The sequence below is a fragment of the Poecile atricapillus genome, chromosome 9, assembly GCF_030490865.1.
Source record: "Poecile atricapillus isolate bPoeAtr1 chromosome 9, bPoeAtr1.hap1, whole genome shotgun sequence".
Classification (NCBI taxonomy): Eukaryota; Metazoa; Chordata; class Aves; order Passeriformes; family Paridae; genus Poecile; species Poecile atricapillus.
This window is the reverse complement of record NC_081257.1, coordinates 10,911,119-10,929,998: the sequence shown is the minus strand read 5'-3', so window position 1 is coordinate 10,929,998 and position 18,880 is coordinate 10,911,119. Positions and strand designations below refer to the sequence as shown.

The 18,880-nt window shown below is 37.0% G+C and overlaps 1 protein-coding gene across 1 annotated transcript in view; it reads right to left on the bottom strand.

Moving 5' to 3' along the window:
• CACNA2D3 (calcium voltage-gated channel auxiliary subunit alpha2delta 3) overlaps positions 1 to 18,880 on the bottom strand; it is a 388,427-nt gene that overhangs the window by 201,665 nt on the left and 167,882 nt on the right. The window contains exons 6-9 of the mRNA XM_058844987.1: positions 11,800 to 11,931; positions 10,344 to 10,404; positions 10,107 to 10,257; positions 3,135 to 3,209 (exon numbers count right to left, since the gene is read on the bottom strand). Coding sequence (XP_058700970.1) covers positions 3,135 to 3,209; positions 10,107 to 10,257; positions 10,344 to 10,404; positions 11,800 to 11,931 — 419 coding nt within the window. The remainder of the gene's footprint in view (positions 1 to 3,134; positions 3,210 to 10,106; positions 10,258 to 10,343; positions 10,405 to 11,799; positions 11,932 to 18,880) is intronic.

Sequence of the window (18,880 nt, the reverse complement as noted above, 5' to 3'; positions counted from 1 at the left end):
AAATGGGAGAAATCCAAGTTTATCCAGCATAAGCTAATAGTTTGGTAAAAGTGTTTGGTTCCATGCATTTTTCCAGCCACAGCACTGCATTAAGTGATACATGTGTTAAGGTCAGGACTATGAATAGCAACATAAAAGAGTGGTAGAGTGAACTGCTAAAAATTCAGTGCCCGCAATCATCAACATCATACTTCTCCTCTTTCCACATAAAAGAAAACTTTTAGCAACATGAAATACCATTACAGCAAATTTTAATTGTTTCTATTTAAAGTTATCATTTGAGAATAGATATTTGCCAGCTAAAGAAAAAGTGTTCTTTTTTTAAACACTTGTATTTCTTTTGGTGCTAGTAAAGGTTATACTGTTAGCAACAGGTGTGATCATCCTTGCACCCATTCAGTTGAGGAGAATATTTGACATAAAAATGAAGGATAGAAAGTTCTGAACCAAATATATAGCTACATTTTCAGATCCAGGTTGGAATTCAAAAAAATGAGGCACATGTAAACTGAAACAATAGATTACATCAAACCATCGCCTGTCCATCTCCTGCTCTACTTTGCCAGTACAGAAACGGTCACACGCTGACAATGACTGCCCGGAAAAGCTACAAAACACAGTCTTTGTCTTGATATTTATCTTGGGTTTTTTCTCATTTAATAAACAAATAAAAGGAAAGAGTTATTATTATTACCAGTGAACTTGCAAAGGAGAATTTACCTTGTAAGACTGGATGGGAAAGTGTAATTTTATCTACTTTTTTTCTGATACTACAATGCACCAAAAAAAACTACAGGAGTAGTCTGGTGTATCTGGGAGACTCACAGAAATAAAAGTTGTAACCCAAAGAGTTGAATACTTTTGATGAGTTCCAAAACACAGCTAAATACTCTGATAGCTCTGGATCAATTTTGGAATGTGCACATGAACATTTTAGGACATCTCTTTTCTATGGGGCTGACCAAAGAGCTATGAATTCAAGAGAACTTTTTCAGTTAATTCACTGAGTTTTTGATGAGGCCCCCAGGTGAATTTCCTGTGTCAGTTCAGTCAAATCACACTGTATCACATCTTACAACAGTATCAGATATTTCAGAAAGCTGTTTTTAACTGGGTTCAGGAGCAAGATAACTGAATTACTCGTGCAGGATTAAGTGGCTGTCCACCTCCTTGCACAATCTTTACTTTGTACTCTGAGCTATACTGGGGACAATGGAACTTTTGTGCCTTCTAGTGTTTGGGCAAATAAATTTTTAACTTCATTACAGTGTCTAGAAAAATGATATAAGAACATATAAGCTCACGTAAGAAAGAAATGAAGATTGGCAAAGTCATGATATATACAAATGCACCAAACTATTACATGCTACCTATCTCAGTTTTTTTCTCTAGTTCTGGCCTTTCAAGGAAAGAGCATAAACTACATCACTAATATAACCAACTAGGAAAAAGGTCATATTTAATTATTCCCCCAAATATTGCATATATTATTCAGTTTATAGACAAAGGACAAAGTTATTCTGTAAATAAATAAATAAAATACTTTTGCTAATCAGAAATTATATCAACTTTTACTCTGAAAAAACAAAATATGAACTTAGTTGTTTTGAAAAACTGAGTTCTGTAAAATCTGAGCATCTGGGTGGCATAAAAACTTTTTCATCAATTAAATTAAAATAAATCTGACATTAACTAACATATGGGTGTGGGGCAATCTGCATTTTGATAAGTTGCAAAATGATGGAAAGGTTAAATGTAGAATTAATTCCAGACAGGACATCTGGGCAATACACATGACTTTTCAGGTCTGCATCTAGAACTTGCACAGATTTCATGTGGCTCATTTAGAATGTGCTCATTTAGAGACCTGCATCACAACTCACAAATAAGGGACTTCAACATTAAATTAGTAGAAACAATTCATGCCCACATAGCAACCAAATGATATTTAGATACCTACAGTGGTAAATATCAAATATATAAAAGAAGAAGCCCATGAAGAATCATGTCTGTGGGACAGAGATAAAATGCAAAGAACTCTTGGGAGTAATGCAAGGGAGTAAAGATCAGCATAACAACATCAAAAATCATTTTGTCTTGGTGAACATAAAGAGACCCAGCACTGACACCCTTCAAAGGGTGTTTTCAGAGCTGTGTTCTCTACTTCCTGTGACAGATCAATGCCAACATGAGCACAAATGAACTGCCACACTGGGTGTCAAGCAGAATTCAGTGTTGAGCTGAAACTTTTCTGTTTGCTTTCTTTTAGTGAAAATAGAAGCTACTTAGAGAGAGATGTATGGCTGCTGCCCTCTCCCGCCATTGGCAACATTCAGGGCAGAGGGACAAACAACTTTAAGGAGAGGAAGGAAGGAAGGAAGGAAGAAGCTCCATAATAACAGACATGGCTCATTCTACCAGGCCTTTCCCTCTACAAGAATCACAGGGCTTTTCAACCATGCTATTTCACAATTTCACATGGCATAACAATCTTACCTCAGCTCCTAAAGTGTGCCTGCACAGAACCACTGCAGAAAACTCCCAGGCAATAAACTAAACTTCAAGCTACAGATTCATACCGCAATCTCTTTTCAAATAAAATTTGCACTGTAGTCACCATAATGGGTTCTTTTTCCTAAAAAATTCTATCAACGTGAAGCTAATCGGAACATTTTCACAGAACATTCTTGAATGAGTACATTATTATATTGACAGACCTGTTTGGAACGATAAATTCTTTTATTCTTATAGTATTACATTTGTTTGGAGATTTTGCTTCAGCTTTAGTGTTACTTTGAGTTAAGAATGCAATCTCTTCCTCGGTAATTTCTGTTAACAGAATGATAGTTCAATTTAAAGTGGTTGAAATATTTTACTTAAAATAATTACCAAACTTTATTAATAGTAAATTTTCAATGACTCCTGCAATTTTCCATTAAGTTTATTCAACCAAACTGAGTAGGAGATTATTTCTTTCTTTCTATGGAGTCACATAAAACTCCTTTGAAATGGCATGAGTAGAATAATTAATAAATTTTAATAATGGAATGCATTGTACTAGGAAAAGGTCATTATAGCACATTGTTACCCACTGCATCCCAGCTCTTCACTGTTTTGTTACTTTCATTCCTTACCTCTTTGTTGGCTCTGTCTGCTTGAACTAATGTTCCATTCAGACACGGCTCTACATAGTGGAGTTCTTCATTATACTACAGAGGGAAATACAAAGTATGATGAAGAATTTAATTAAAAGCTTGGAAGATACAAGTCAATTTAATGACTTAGAACTACAGTGAAAGAAATATACACAGAAAGCAAGAACAAAAGGATTTTGTTCATTTTTAAAAACTGGCTGTAGTATTCCTTTTCCTTTTACATGATTCTTAATTTTTCAGAGGTTTAGAGTTCCAAAGGAGCATTGAATGGATGCCAAAACTCAGGTGGACTTAAGGGTACTATATACCACTAGTTGGCAAAAAATATTCCTTCAATTGAAATCTGGATAATATTAAGAGATCATGTTTGATACAGCACAAACTGAACTCATAATTTTTTTCTACATATAAGAAAAGTCCTGAAAAATATTTGTGGCACTGTCTAACATTTTAAAAGGCTAATATTGGAACAAAAAAATCACCAAAAAATCTATAAATTGAATCAATCCTATAAATGACTGACAATTTTCAACATTTCAGTCGAGCAGAGTGGCTTATTATACACAAAGTCATGAATATGTGACAGATGTTAAAGGAATTACCTGTTTTGCTCACAAGGTGTAGGTAAGTTAGAGAGCCTAGTTCTACATTCAGAAGCATCCTAAGCATTAAAACAAATGAAATCTCATGTGCAGTCAGTAGAACTTGTAATGAATGATTGATTGAAATTTGAAATTTGGACTTGTTTCAATCTTTTAAACCTTTCAACACAGGTCAAATTAATAAAGCAGTAGCTTCAACAAATAGTTTTCTAGATAGAGCCTTAACTGAATTCCTTCTCTCACTAATTTAATCTCCTTTAGAAGTAGATAACTTTATAAATTATCACAGATCAAACTGTAAGGACTTTGCATCTGGGTTTAGGTGGTTTCCTCCTTTCATAAAGGATAAAGTGAATTAGAACATCCACAGTAAACAACACAAAAACAATCAAGGAAAACACTTGATTAGATTAATGTGAGCATTTACTCCCTTCTTCCTCCAGCTCAGTGGGAATAAAGAAAGCCCTCCAACGAATGACTCGTAACAAAAAGCTGCTTAGACAGGGGTCTCTGTCACTGTGAGCTCTCCCTGTCTCTCTCTGCCTGTAGCTCCAAGTTTGCCCTACTCCCTTCAGTTTAACACCGCTCCTCTCTCTACACCACAGACCCCTGCAACCTGATCCACTTTGGACACCTGTCGTCACCATTCATTCCAGCAGTGCACTACTCACCACATTCATCACCACATAATTACTCTTGCATAGGGAAGAGTATTTAATTTGAACTGCATGAAGGCACTGTGCCAGCCTCGGTCCTCAGCTATAAGGGAATATAAACCCAGAGTAACTTGCTATTGCTGGATATACAGATGATTTATATCAGCATCAGCACAGGAAATGGTTATGTAGAAACAAACAAAAAATACTTGAAAGATATATACACATAAATTCTGCAGCAGATTTGCTTGCTTCCCTAATTGTTTTATAGTCATCAATGTTATTTCAATGTATGAGAGTGTGTGGACTTCTCTACTGTTCCGTAGCTAATACAAAGTACAAGGCAAAGGCTGCTAGAACAGGTTAGACTCACTGAGTGTCCCATGTGCATCTCAGCCTCATAGCAGTTTATTGATCTGATAAATGATGTACTTTCCCCTGTAGTTTCTCTCTTCAGACCGCTTTCCAATCTATCTCCTGAGAGTCATTGAAAAATAATAACTCCAAATCTACACAGCAACTCTTATTATAGTCCAAAGTCAAGACCATAGTCCATTCTATTTTAAAAAATAAAATACTGAAAATCTGTGACACACTCTGGCACACCAGCCCCTACTCCCAAGCTTTTTCTAGTCATACACAGGTTTTTCTCAATATTTTCTTTAATCAAGATATTTTCAAGCTAAGCCTGTTCTTAGTTTTATCTCTGTAGTCATTGGAAACTACAAGAGCATACCTATTTATCTTTATATCATACCATGCAATTACACTGATATTTATTATTTTATTTACATATTTATAGTTATCTGTCTTATTAGTTCCCATTACTTTGTCCCTCTTCTTGTTTCTTTGCACAACAGCCATAAAAATGTAGGTGGGCTAAAATGTGGGCTAAGAGAAACCATATAGTTATTTAGAGAGCTGCTGGTTGGTCTACATTCTATAACAAGATATTATTCATGTTCTGAAAATGAGATATATATGGTTTTAGCACACCTACACAAGTAGTATGTACTTTCCTTAGCATTTTCCATATTTCTTTGTCACATTTAAGCTGCCTGGTGCAAGGCCCACTGAAATAAATTAAATTCTTATTTTGTTGTACAAAAATACACATATAAAAGATGTCATATTATATTAAAGCATATTCAAATATTCAATTCAGCCCAGCCTAAGAAGCCAATCCAGAAAAAGAACCAAAGGAATTGGTATTTCTGTAGTTTACTGCGCTGAACAAGTGGCACACAAGCACAGTCCACTGCTTGGAGGATTCACATGGAGGCTCATTTTGGCTGCCTCTCTGTCAGCCTGCTCACACACCAGCTCTACAGAATCTGATTATTCAGGTAGGCTGAAAAGTAAATTTATCCATGGTCTATTCTGTAGGAATAATAAAAAAAAAATAAAAACAAATTAAAAAAAGAAGACTTGTTATATTAGATAGTTCTACATATTAATACTGGAAGAAATACTACTGTGTTTTGAATTAAAAAATACTTTTATTCTAATCAATTTTGCTAAAAGGGTGTGTCTAAAACAGTAAAATTAATTTAACATTCTTGACTCGGTGAATATTTTATTAATTCAATGTAGAGTTTGGATAAAAGCATTTTAAAAATTTCAGCATTTGACAAAATTAGTACTCAATTTATGATAATATTATTAATTTAATGCTTGACTTGGAATTATACTTCAAAGTGAATTGCAAAAATATGCCTATTCTCTTGTTGTTCCAGATATCTCTGTTCATGCACCAGTGAACTGACCTTAAAATTTAACATAGGCAGCACAAAATCGCTCTTGTATTTCAATAATTTTATTTGCAATTCAATCATCTAGTCCATCAATTTCAGATGGATATTGCAACAACCTACCCATGAAAGCTAAAATGGTCTTTAATATTATCTTTTTATGTTTATTCTCTGGAAAGATCTGCAGCGAATTCTGCTTTCTGATATATATATATATACATTTATATCTATACAGATATACAGAAATACATACAAGTATCCATTCTGTGGACTCCATACAGTATGGATTATAAAGCCATCCTGACACTCACAGTCATTCCAGTTCAGAACTTTGCTTCATCAAGTACACATCGTTTGTCCAGATTTCCCCCACTAAAAAAGCTCTTATTCCACCTCAAATTTTGGTCTGGGGAGCGAGGGATGTACTTGGCCATTTGTCTGAGACTTCCAGATGCCCAGGAGCCCCCAGAGAGCAACAATTTGGAGTGGGCAGTCATTCTGAGCGAGGATCAGCCGTGTGCTGTGGGAAGGTGCAGTCTCCAGCACCTGGGCACAGCTGATCTATCTTTGCACACTCTGCACAGCTGGACAGCTCTGGAAACAGAGGCATCTGCTTGTACAGAGGGGATTTCTTGAGCTGACATACGTGTATCTTACCTACAAATGAAACTGCTGTCACATCAGCAGCCTATGCCTGAATGACAAAGAGTAAGATATAATCTCCCTCAAACATTTGTCTATAGATAAAAGTTGTATGGGATTTTCATTGCTTTCACACCGGGCAGCCTCTTGTGTGGGCTTTGTTGTCTCCTGTTTTGATCACTGAAACATCTCCGTTCTTGACAAATTTCATTTGCCCCGCTGGCACTTGGTCAAAGCAATGCTTCAGAAGCAATTTCTGCAGATAACATAAATCACAGTGACTGGCTTTACTGTGTCCCCTCGCTATGTCTTTCACACACCACAATTTGAAAGCAGTTCATGGTTCAGCCCCAGCCTACCTGTGCCATTCCTCATTAAAAGGCTCACTCCTTTCTCCACAGCACAGGTCTCTCTTGCCAGTTTGTTCCATTTTCAAGCAAACAAATTTTTTTGTTGGTTTACACTGTTATTTTTTTGCCTTGTGAGACAGCAAGAGGAAACTGACTCAGGGGAGGTTTACATTATATGCCAGGAAAACATTTTTCACCCAGAGGGTGAAGAGTGGAACAGTCCCCAGGGGAGTGGTCACAGCACCAACCCTGACAGAGCTCGAGGAATGTGTGGACAATGCTCTCAGGGGCATGGTGGGACTATTGAGGTGTCCTGTGCAGGGCCAGGAGTTGGACTTGATGATGCTGATGGATCCCTCCTAACTCAGCACATTCCATGATTCCATGACCTAGTACAAAACAAACTCCAAACTCTTCCTGCAGGACCCCAAGGCAAGAGGACAGTGCTTCAGCCCCTCACTGCCACTCCTCTCATGCTCTCCTTGTTCCCCCCACATTTCTGTGCTACCTCTCTCAGTGCATGAACACCTTCAGGTTCATGTTTGCACATCAATGTCCTAATGAAATTAAACAGCTGAGCGCATAAGCATAAAAACACATTCTCCATTGCTATTTCTACTTATTTAAACAAACACACATGTATCCATCCTACAAGAGATTCTAGAGAGAAGAGAACCTACAGAGATAAAAATTGCCTCAGACAAATGCTGTAATTAGCACAGTAATTAGATTTCTTTCTAAAAATTCAGAATTTCTGATCCCAGCCATGCAGTGCAGGGGGGCTGCAGTGTGGGAGAGGGTCACAAAGTGCCCTGTGCCCTCACAGGCAGCTCCTGGCAGCACCAGCTGTGGCTGGAGACACTGCAAGGTGCCCAAATGGAGACGCGGCAGGCTGGGGGCTGGAGTGCCTGGAAAGAGCCATCAGCAGCTGGAAACATCTGGAAACACAGCTGGGAACATGTCATGGTGGAAGGGGTGTGCTGCTGGACAGCTGTGGGGAGCCAGGCCAGGGTCACACACAGGCCACAGCAGGGCGAGGACACCCCTGAGGGAGCCGGGCTGAGCGGGGACACCCCGAGGGACCAGGCCATGGGTGACCCAGCTGAAGGGGACAACTGCGAGGGGGAAGGCACAGCCAGGGGTGACAAGGAGAAGCTCCAAAGGCAGAAGTGCTGCTGGAAGGCAGCCCTGGGCTCAGCTGCCTCACCCTGAGGGGCTGCAAGGGCAGCAAAGGCGCTGGGGCTGGCCCCAGGGAGGTGTCGGGCACAGTTTCAGCCTGGGCAGCTGGGAGGAAAGGCTCAGGTGGGTGATTCTTGCCTTTGCTCAATGCTAATGCAGTGAGCAGAAGCCCGTGTAATTTGACAATAAGTTATGCAAAAATTCTGTGACTCCATGGTGTTTTACACACAGCTCAGTTCATTTTCAAATAAACTTTAAATTGGAAAAAGTGATGATTAGTTTTTTCATGCTTGCCTTTTTTAAAAGTATTTGCACAGTATTTCTGGTGTACTACTTAGGCAAAATCATTAGTTTGGATTAGAACTATGAATGTTTTACTTTTTTTTCCTTTGTTATAGATGAGCCTTTTGATTTTCCTAAAGTAAAATTTTCACTTAAAAAACCAACTTTTCTTTTTTCTTCCTACATAATTCAGAGTAACTGTTACAACTACTGATAAGCAGAGATTGTGCACCAAAAAATGGCTGGTCAGGCATTTCAGTAATTACTTTAGTTGAAACATTCTTTCAACTTACAGAAGTTATTTAGATCACAGTTAATCACATTTTTTTAAGGACAGTAAATCTTTTTTTGATAAAGTATGTAATTATATCTTTATACAACATGAGTTTCTTCTAATTATGCAATTATCATGCAAAGAGATTAATATGGAAGATAGTTTGAACTGCTTGCTATACATTAAAAATACAGTATATTTACATATACTTTATGCACATAGACTTAATTTTCTATGCAATCTCAATGATTTACACTTGTGTCTCTGGGGTCATTTAATTAGTACACAAAGGACATTTCCCTTGTAGCAAAAAAAAGGCCAAAATCTTCTTTATATTCAAGAAGTTGAAGAAATTTACACATTGGAGAAAATTATTTCTTTATAAAGTATTAGCAAGAGAATATGAGCAAAAGAAAATTTATGTGACAATCAATTACTCCTCTCTTTCCTCCCCTGCAAACCGTAGTTCTGATGTCAGTTTTGGATTTGTTGAAGTCATCCTTACCCACAAGATTACTCCCATTATTCTTAAGTACAATAAAACCAGCCTCTTGTACCTGTGCCATGGAAAACTCAGTACACAAGAAAATTCAGTGTACACAAGAGGAGCTACTGTGGATCTGATTTCTCAGTGTTAGTAAACACCAGCAACCTCTCTACACAAACTACACATACATACATTTCAGACCAAAACATGAATGTTGAGGAGTTATGCTGGCATTTTATCATGCCATGCAAGCCTTAGCAAAAGCTAAAATCTGAATCTATTAATGCTTACATTTCACCTATTTTGTAATTTGCATTGTATTGCAGAAGTTGAGGGGGAAAAGCATGGGGGAAGGCAGACACACCCTGAAGTTAAAAGTTAAGGTAATATAAAAAGTTCAAGCAAATTAAAAAAAACCAACCATTACTATTCTTTGCAACCCCACTGAAGACTACTTCTTTAAAGGGTTTCAAATTGCAAGTCATAGACAAACAGTCCGAAATGTCTTGACTGAATGCTCCAATGATTGATACTTGACTGAATCTTCAAAATACTTGAAGAATTTCACTCTGAAAAAACACAGTATCTTTCCAGTGGCTTCTTCTGTCACCTTATCCATCACCTGTCTGCAACATTTTTCAAGTGGCTTGTGTGAAGTAAAACATGACAAATAGCAAGAAATGATGGAAGAAAAATAGTAAAATAAAAATAAATGCTGAGACACTCACAGCAATTATATTGAAGAAGTCATCATCTCCAAGGGTATCCAAAATAGATGAAACTGTCTGTTTTGCAATAGTCAAGCGAAGGCCTTTCATACTGCCACTGACATCCACTAAAATTACCACATCTTTTGGAGAAGTTGCTGCCTGGATGTACCTGAGATGAAAGAAAAAACTTCTTTCAAACACTGAACTTTTCATCATTTCAAATTTCATAAGCACTGGTAGTCATCAATTGCCTACCACTTCCTGTTTCTGCAGTCAAATGCAATGACTCCATTCTCATCAGGTTCCCATTTAATTCCTGTTTAAAAAAAAAAAAGAGAGAGAATAAAATATTAAATTTAATTTTCACAGTATCTGTTCAAAAAGTATCTGTGGTATTTGGGCTAAGTAGCAGTTGATGGAGTATGAAAATACTTTAATCTAACAAGTAGTGCCATCATAACATAGGAAATACTGGGGGGAAGAAAAGTTCCTAAAATAGAACAACCAGAAATATTTTTTTTCCTCACTTTTTTTTAGTCTATTGTTAGGTGAAACCTTCAGGCCTAGTATTCTCATTGCACTATTTTCATAGAATTCTTGCCATTCTTGGTCTTTGGTGCTGGCAAGCTTTCTCTTGCCGAGTCCTTTCCAGCCCTTGAGCATTTCCTACCCATGGTGAACTCCAGCAGCTCCTGTCACACCATCTGCTTCGCTCACAGGTCATACTCTGAATTTTCACTCACATCATTAGGAAGAGGTAATATCTCCTGGTTGTAAGTCAGAAGAAATATGATAAAAAATATCTCCAAGGAAAAAAATGACAGGGGAATTCTTCCTGCTTTTTACACTCATTTTCTGGCACAAAACAAGAAATAGCCTTGAAAAGGACTGATATTTGAAATATCATGGAGCTTGGGAACTGAAATATAATCTAAAACTAAGACAGATGTAGTAGCCATTACTCTCCTTCAGCCACTTTCAGACATACAGACTTATAGTGAGCTTGCTTAAACTCAAGACTGAGAGAATCAAGGCTTGCTAAACCACATCAGCCCAAGGAACAATACCCACTATGAGCCTGATTCAAAGTCACAGAAGCTGAGAATAAATTAAATGTTAAATGTTAAAGCTTATTTAACTTCATAGTTTATTATCATGTGGTACAGAATGTATAGGATCAAACATAAAACTTAATAGGCAATAATATAAGTTTCAACCTATTTCTATAGAAATAATACAAATAATGTGATTGCATTTTATTACAACTGGTATGAAAATAAACTTTCAAACAAGCTTTTTTAATCTTTAAATGCAAATCTGCCAGGTCAAGTGGAAATTTAAAAATAGAACAAATAATGATGAAGTCTTACTGTATGCAGCAATAGAGCACACCATTTAAGTTTAGTACCAGATGAAGGCTCTAATCTTTTTTGCCCTCCTTCCTCACAACCTGTTTAGAAGTTATTTTTCACATGTGTGTGTATGTCAATCTGAATAGAAATTTTTATGAGTACTTGAGTTATCATGAAGGTTCCACCTTCAAATAGAAATTGGTTGAAAAAGCTCAAAATTTTCAAAATGTTGATTGAAAATCTCTCTGAGATCTAAATGAATTAAAATCAAACCTGCAAGTATCTGTGGCAGTCAGGATTTGTGACAATACTGCACATAGCACTCTTTACTGTATTTTAAGAACTTCTCTTCTTCCTACCTGGATATTGCCTGAAAAATCCTTTTGCACTTCCAAAGTACTGCCAGATGAGAGAAGGGTCACGATCAAAGTTATCAACAAACACCTTATTTAAAGATTCTGACCAATAAACTCCATTTACAATGGCTGGATCTGGAAAAAAAAAAAAATAAAGAATATACACACACAATTAAAAGCGGTTTTATCTAAGTAGAATCCCATGCACTCTAACATCTTCAGGTTATTCGATACCCAAAAATCTATTGACTGAAAACTGTTGCAAAATTATTTCAGTTTCCTTTGTCAAATAAGTGATCCAAAATAAATGATTCACTTAAAGAACAGAAGTATGGCTCAAATAGAGCAGATAAACCTGGTACTACTTTTTGGGTAAGTTAAAATTGCTCTTTAGAGCATCTGTCTTGAAGCACCACATTGCTTGTTCTGGAGAAAATAAATAAGCCAATCTAATTTAGATTATTTACTCAATGTACCTTCCCTAAATGCATGGAATGTCTTGTGGCAACACTTCATTTCTTGAAACATTACATTTGGTAATGTTTGAAAGTTTTCATGTTGGAACAGAAAGTGAAATACCTTTTATTTCACACTTGAATTATGATATGCATAAAAACACAACATCTCATGACAAATACCACTAGTCGTTATTTGGCAAACATTGAACCCACATTCCACAACAGTTACCCAATCAGGTTTTATTTCCATAGAAAGAGAACTACAAAGCAAATCTTTGATGCTAAAACTGTTCTGTTTAAGACATCCCCATCTATCAATCCCTAAAACCCCAGACTGCACAAGTAAGTTTTTAAGCTGCAGATTTGGTTCAATAGTGGGAAATGAGAAATCAATGAACATGTCTTAGAAAGTTACTGGATTTCAAACCATGAATTTTGAAAGGTGAGTAACAATTAAGATAGAGGCTATTCCCTGTTCAACCTTATGTGAAGTCAGCAGAATAGAAAGGAAAAAACAGAACTGAAATCACAGATGTATTCTTTAATTTGCAAAAGTGTGCATACATGAATACACAGTAACATTTGCTCAAGCATTTGAAATAAAGCAGTCATTAGATTGCAAAATAATGTCACTGTACTGATTTCAGAAGACTGCTTCAAATGTGATTTTAATGGAGTGGAAAAAAGGAAAATTGTTATCTTCCCCTGCACTCATCAAGAAAAACAGCAGAAAAATGGAAATGTCTCAGCTACACAAGTTTGCATGTTGCTTTCACCTAAATATTTAGGTTTATATATAGATGAAATGTTGGAAAAAGTAAGGTCAACAAAACAGATATTTTTAAAGCACGTGGAGTGTAGTTACTTGTTTCTCTAAAGGATGAAATAAACACTTAAAATCTGCCTCACCAGACACGTATCAAACAAACTGATCTCACTGGTCCAAGGGCACTACTCCAGTCCTGCCTGGCTGGCAAAACCCATTGTCCAGTCGTTTCCCAATCTGTAGTTACCCCAATAATGAGCTGTGACCAAAACATCACAAATCAGCTCTCAAGACTGAACTCTATCATTGGTTTGTAAAAATATTCTCCTATGTCAGCATTCCAAAATATCAACCACAATATTGTCCAGCATTCAGACATTACCTGAGATGTGAAGCACTAAAATGAGAGTTATATTCCTCAGCCCACAGGAACTTCCCAGTACCAGATCAAACACTCATATTCTGATTCTGCTCCTATGCTTCATTTCTAGTGGAGTATCCAAATCACTAAAAATTGCAAGATGCACTGTTGACTCAGCATTACAATCCTGAGATAAGGCAATAAGTTTAATTCATCTTTGAAAAAAGCAACCAAATTCAGAGGGCTGGTTTTGGGTTTTGTTCTTTCACTTTTCCTGGTGTTGCTAGAAAAGTCTGTTTAGAGGAAAAGACAAGGCACCACTTCTCAAACCTCTAGAGAGCTGTAGGCTCATTATATGCCCTTCAGTCATCAGGATTAGTGAAAAGCCAAACAAATCCAACAGAATAATTTTATATTAATTTATATTCAAAATAACCTTCAGTGCTCTTTAGCAACTTAAATTTGGATGTCATTCCAAGACTGTTCATTGTACCTTAGTATTTTACAGTTCTATCAATTCATTGGCTATCTCCTATCCTGGATTCCTCAGGGCCTAATTTTTTTATCCTTTCCTAATGAATCTGAGCTCTAATGCCACCCTCTGCCTCCCAACCCAATGATAATTTTCTTTGAATTCTATAGGCATTCCAGTTCCATAAGGTCATGGCACAACTTTAGTCATTCACCTCTTAAGTTCTGAACTGAAGTCCTTCCAGTAGCATATAAAATATATTTTTGTATTTAAAATATAAAAATATAAATCACTTTTTAAAAATCATATTGAAATATCTATGGATATTTGGAATGACCTTTTTTAGACCATCTGTGAAGAGCCATTTAACATGTTTATATATTCATATTACAGATGTTAGAGAACTCCACGGAAATAAAATCAGGAAATTTTCCCTGAACGAGACTGGTGGAGTCTATATTCTGCATTAGGCTGACAACACTAATCATCCAACTGCTGATCACTCTAAACATTAATCCAATGACTGAAACTAATAGGTTTATTTTTTTAGCTGGAAGGAGCATAAAGCAGGCACTTTAAATAAGAGGGCACAATTAAAATGTGACCTATGTTCACTGTGTTCCTTCAAAAATGAAAGCTGATGACAATTCCCTGCCTTCCCACACCCTGCATGGCTGTTCTTTTTACAATATATCCAGTTATGTTTTAGGCATCAACCACTTTAATAAAAGAAGTAAATAGGGCTACAATCAGTTTGATCCCTGTAATACAAGGAAAAGTGGTGTGGGGACAAATGTAGGCACAGCACAAAACAGCAGACCTGGAAATCCTGAGTCTCTACTGGCTGCTGCACCTTCAGGCAGAAGGATCTCACACTGGAGCTCTTTGTTCTGAACTCTAAGACGCTGCTGTGTGGGTGCATCTCTGTCCACATGCACCATCCCAAATACAATTGCATTTTTGACCATATGTTCTCATTAAAATTTTACACTGTCATCATCTAACAACCTGTATGTTAAACTTGTTCTGGGCAATTTCTAATTACACTAAACTGTTTAAATTCCCACAGTACTTCATTTAGAAACAGTATCCTTAAGTTTTTCAATTACTGGAGAACATCATCTGCATCCCCCAGATAGTTAAATGTCAATAGTGGTAAATTAATCTGTGTGAATATTCAGAAATTTGGTGAGGGAGAAAAAAAAAATAAAAGGTAAAGCTTAATATAAATGCAAAATCATTAATGTGATGTTATGGGGCTCAAAGATGATAAATGTAAATAGCTTTCACCACAGTTCTTGAAATATAATTTCTGCTTTTGCTTCCTAGCAGATAAAATATAATTAAAATATTCCCTTTCCCTTGTCCTTTAGATGAGCTGGTTTGCAATTATATGGGATTTTTCTCCACCATTGTTTGTGCAGTTGTTACCTGTTTTTACTGACATTTAACATAAAACCAACCTCCAGGAAAATAGGTAGAGTGACACAAAACTGAAATGAGATTTCCAAAGAACAGTACAAATGCATGTTGTAATTAAGTGGCTGTCACAGATCCTGCTGGCCCGAAAAGGACTGAAGTCTCAAAAAAGGCAAGGAAGGTGCACAGACTAAATATGTGCAACAGCCAAAGGTAATGACTCTTTTTTTATGTTCACATAAAAGTATCTAGATTATGCGAAATCTATAGAACAAAACTAATACCTACACAACCCATTCTGCATTTCAGTTATTGCAAATGTGTTTTACAGAAAATAAGGGAAACCACTGAGGAACTCAGTAACTATGAAGAAAGTGTGAAATGCTTTTCTTTCTTGCCATACTCTGCTTTATTATCAAGAAAAGAAAAGTTACTGATGATCCTTAGTCTTTTCCCCTTATTCTGTTCCTTTTGTGATATAATCATTACTTTCTCCTGGAAAGCTGTCAGAGGTGCTGGCATTGAAAATGATCTTCCCTCCTGTAATGCCTGAGAGCCTCGAGGGCAGTCCTAAACTGCAGAACAGTTCCATACCAAGAAGCAATACAAGCACAGCCTATGGGCCCAAGCACTGGAAAAGGAATGCAAAATCCAGCACTCTTTCTGGCTCAGAGATAGCAACAATATTAGCTTAGTTTTTATGACATTGACAACATATTTAGTCTGGTTTTATTTTAAAGAATAACAAAATCACATACTTTGCTGGGACATATAACAACAATCCAATAATTACACTGTTCAACACTAATATGAATGCTTTTCAGGGTGGTCCAGCATATTCAAGAGCTGGGGCTGGATGCCAGTTTTGGCAACTGCCTTCACTTTTTTCTCTCTCTTCCCCTCTGTCTGACTCCAGGGTAATGTGGATGCATCAGCTCACAGATCAAAGCATCTGGCCATCTGTAGACATAAAAGAAGGTGTTTGTCCATTTTGCTTCATGTGCTGGGAACTGTTCACCAATGTCAGAAATCACATTCCCTCCTAGCAAGAATATGGGATGGTAAAGACTTCAAGTACGTGACTGTATAAAGGCATAGCAGTAGGCATTTAGTGCCTTCATCTTCCAACATTTCCCTAATAACTTTACCCTTCTCCTTTGAAGTGGCAGCAGAAGAACTGGAGTATGGCCAGATGTGTTTATTTTTATGTTGAGTTTCATGAGTGCTTTTGGGTGATGCTTTGTATTGCTTTATGGTGTGGGGGGGACAGTGTTCTCTTTTTTTTTGTTTGGGGGGGGGTTGTAATTTTTTTTTTTTAATGAACAAGATGGACTGAGATTCAGCTTTAGCTCATTTGAAAGCCAGAATTACAGCTGCAATGTCCTCAGTAACAGTATTCTGGGACAGATATTCACTGCTGACTTCTAAGGGATTGCCTTTTCATGAGTTATAGAAAATTTCCTGCAGGAAATCAGAGGAGATTTGAGCCCACTTCACCCATTTGGTACTGGCCTGGCTGGACTTCACTTAACTTCTTAGATGTAACAGCTAAAAGCAATCAGTGTGGGGACTGACCAGAGGGCAGTTTAGAGCAAGCTCTGGAAACAGTATATAGGCACCATCTATGAAAACAGAATATTATCTTCTGTTTTAAATTAAAGGAGAAACTCAGAGCAGAAGTCAAGGGCATCCCAGGACGAAGTTGAAAGATGCAGCTTTACTAGAGCTGGTGTCCCAGAAGCCAAGGTATTTGAGGCAGTCAGACCTGTCTCTAACATGATCCTAATAGATGGGATTGTCCACCCAGCAATTGCTTTGAGCTGAGAGCTAAAGTCCAAACCCAGTAATCCTGACAGATATATTAATTCATGTTACTGCAGATAGGATATTTCTGTATTTTCAGTGAAACATGCTCATTTCCACAATTCCCCATGATACAAATTGAGGACTGTGAAAAATGAAAGGATAGTAAGAAAACACCACACCACAGAACTCTAAGATGGCATAATGTAAAGAGAAAGGGTGAACAGAAAACCACTGATAGAAAGGGTTTTCCAAGTGGAAAACAGAAAACAAATTCTGAGAACACAGGAATTAAGCAAATTGAACAGATGCCTTATATCCACTGTATTTTCACCACGGAAGCGAAATTAGTCATGAATACTGCAAATAAAAGGTGCCAGTTCTAACACATGGCAAGAAGAAACTTCTGCACAGTCTAATAGAAGAGTAACTATCAGCAGCCAGGAAATTCAAACTTCTGGCAAATGGCAGACCAGGAAAAGTGTCCCAATGAGCAATAGAGGAAGCCACTGGAACACACTGCAAATCAGGGGAAAAGAAAGCAAATGTGACTGCTGTTAAATCCAGCCAGCCATGCTGTAAAATATCTAATGCACAACATACCAAAAGGGACAATTTTATCAGCGCTATTGTCAAAGTGATGTATGACAAAGGCAAGGCACAGTCTTGGAAATAAAAGTCATCCTTACAGAAATTTCTCAGGAGCAGATCCATCCACCAGTCTTTACAAAAGCCATTTGAAAGACAAAACCATGCAAACCTGTTAACTAGCACCTAAAATGTCCCATTCCTATTGCACAGACATTCAGAGACACGGAGTTACAGAAGCAGGCTGCCTTAACAGCACAGCACGGTGCAGTTGGGACCAACAAATAATGCTTTGAAGGAGGTTCCAAAGTCAACCTGTGTTTATCAACACATCATGCTTCTTGCAGGCAGCAAATGGAGGCATGAGAACCTTCAGAGAGAAATGTTTTAGCAAGTAAAATGCATCACTGTTGTACTGGGCTATAATAAATTAAATCACTACTGCTCCATTCCTGGGAGCATCAACAGCATATGAATGTGCAAGTGTTGGATATAACAGCACACTTATCTACCATGGCAAGTCACCATCTCTTATCCTCTCAAATCAACGGGCCCTTACTTCTCTTGTGTTTTATAATCCTTGTGTAGCTCCTCCTTGCACAAAAGACTGTTTGCACAATTTGAGTAAAATGGAAGTTTTACTCATACAATATATGAAAATGTTCAGCTGGTCCTAAAGCTTCTGAAGATAGCATTAAAAACAATGAGCAGATGTACAAATGTATCTTGGGATGAGCACATTGCAAAATCTGTTATGTATTCTTAAACACTATTTACTCCTTCAGGAATGTGCCAAATAAAAGCTGTAAGACACCTAAATAAACAAAGTATAGTGTAAAAATGTCTTTGTAAGTTTTTAGCCAAACAATATTTTGAAACAGTTTATATTCCAGCCAAGCATTCTAATGCTTAACCAGAAGAGCAAGCCGCCTTCCTCTTCACACAACACATACCCTAGAAAAAGCAAAGGGTCTGTGTAATGTGGCAGCATGGAGAAACAAATTATTACAGGATTCTAAAACAGTAGACAAAATGAATATGTATATTTAGACAAACTATTATTTTTCTTTGTCAAATGTCAATCTTCTTCACTACATAGTAAAGTTACAGTTTTTAGTCTGCCAGACAACCATTTAATTAATGCATATTCACTCCTAAAGGTTTTCAGAAACCCATGATTATTGTCACTTTCTTCTCCTTAAAAGCAACAAGGAAGT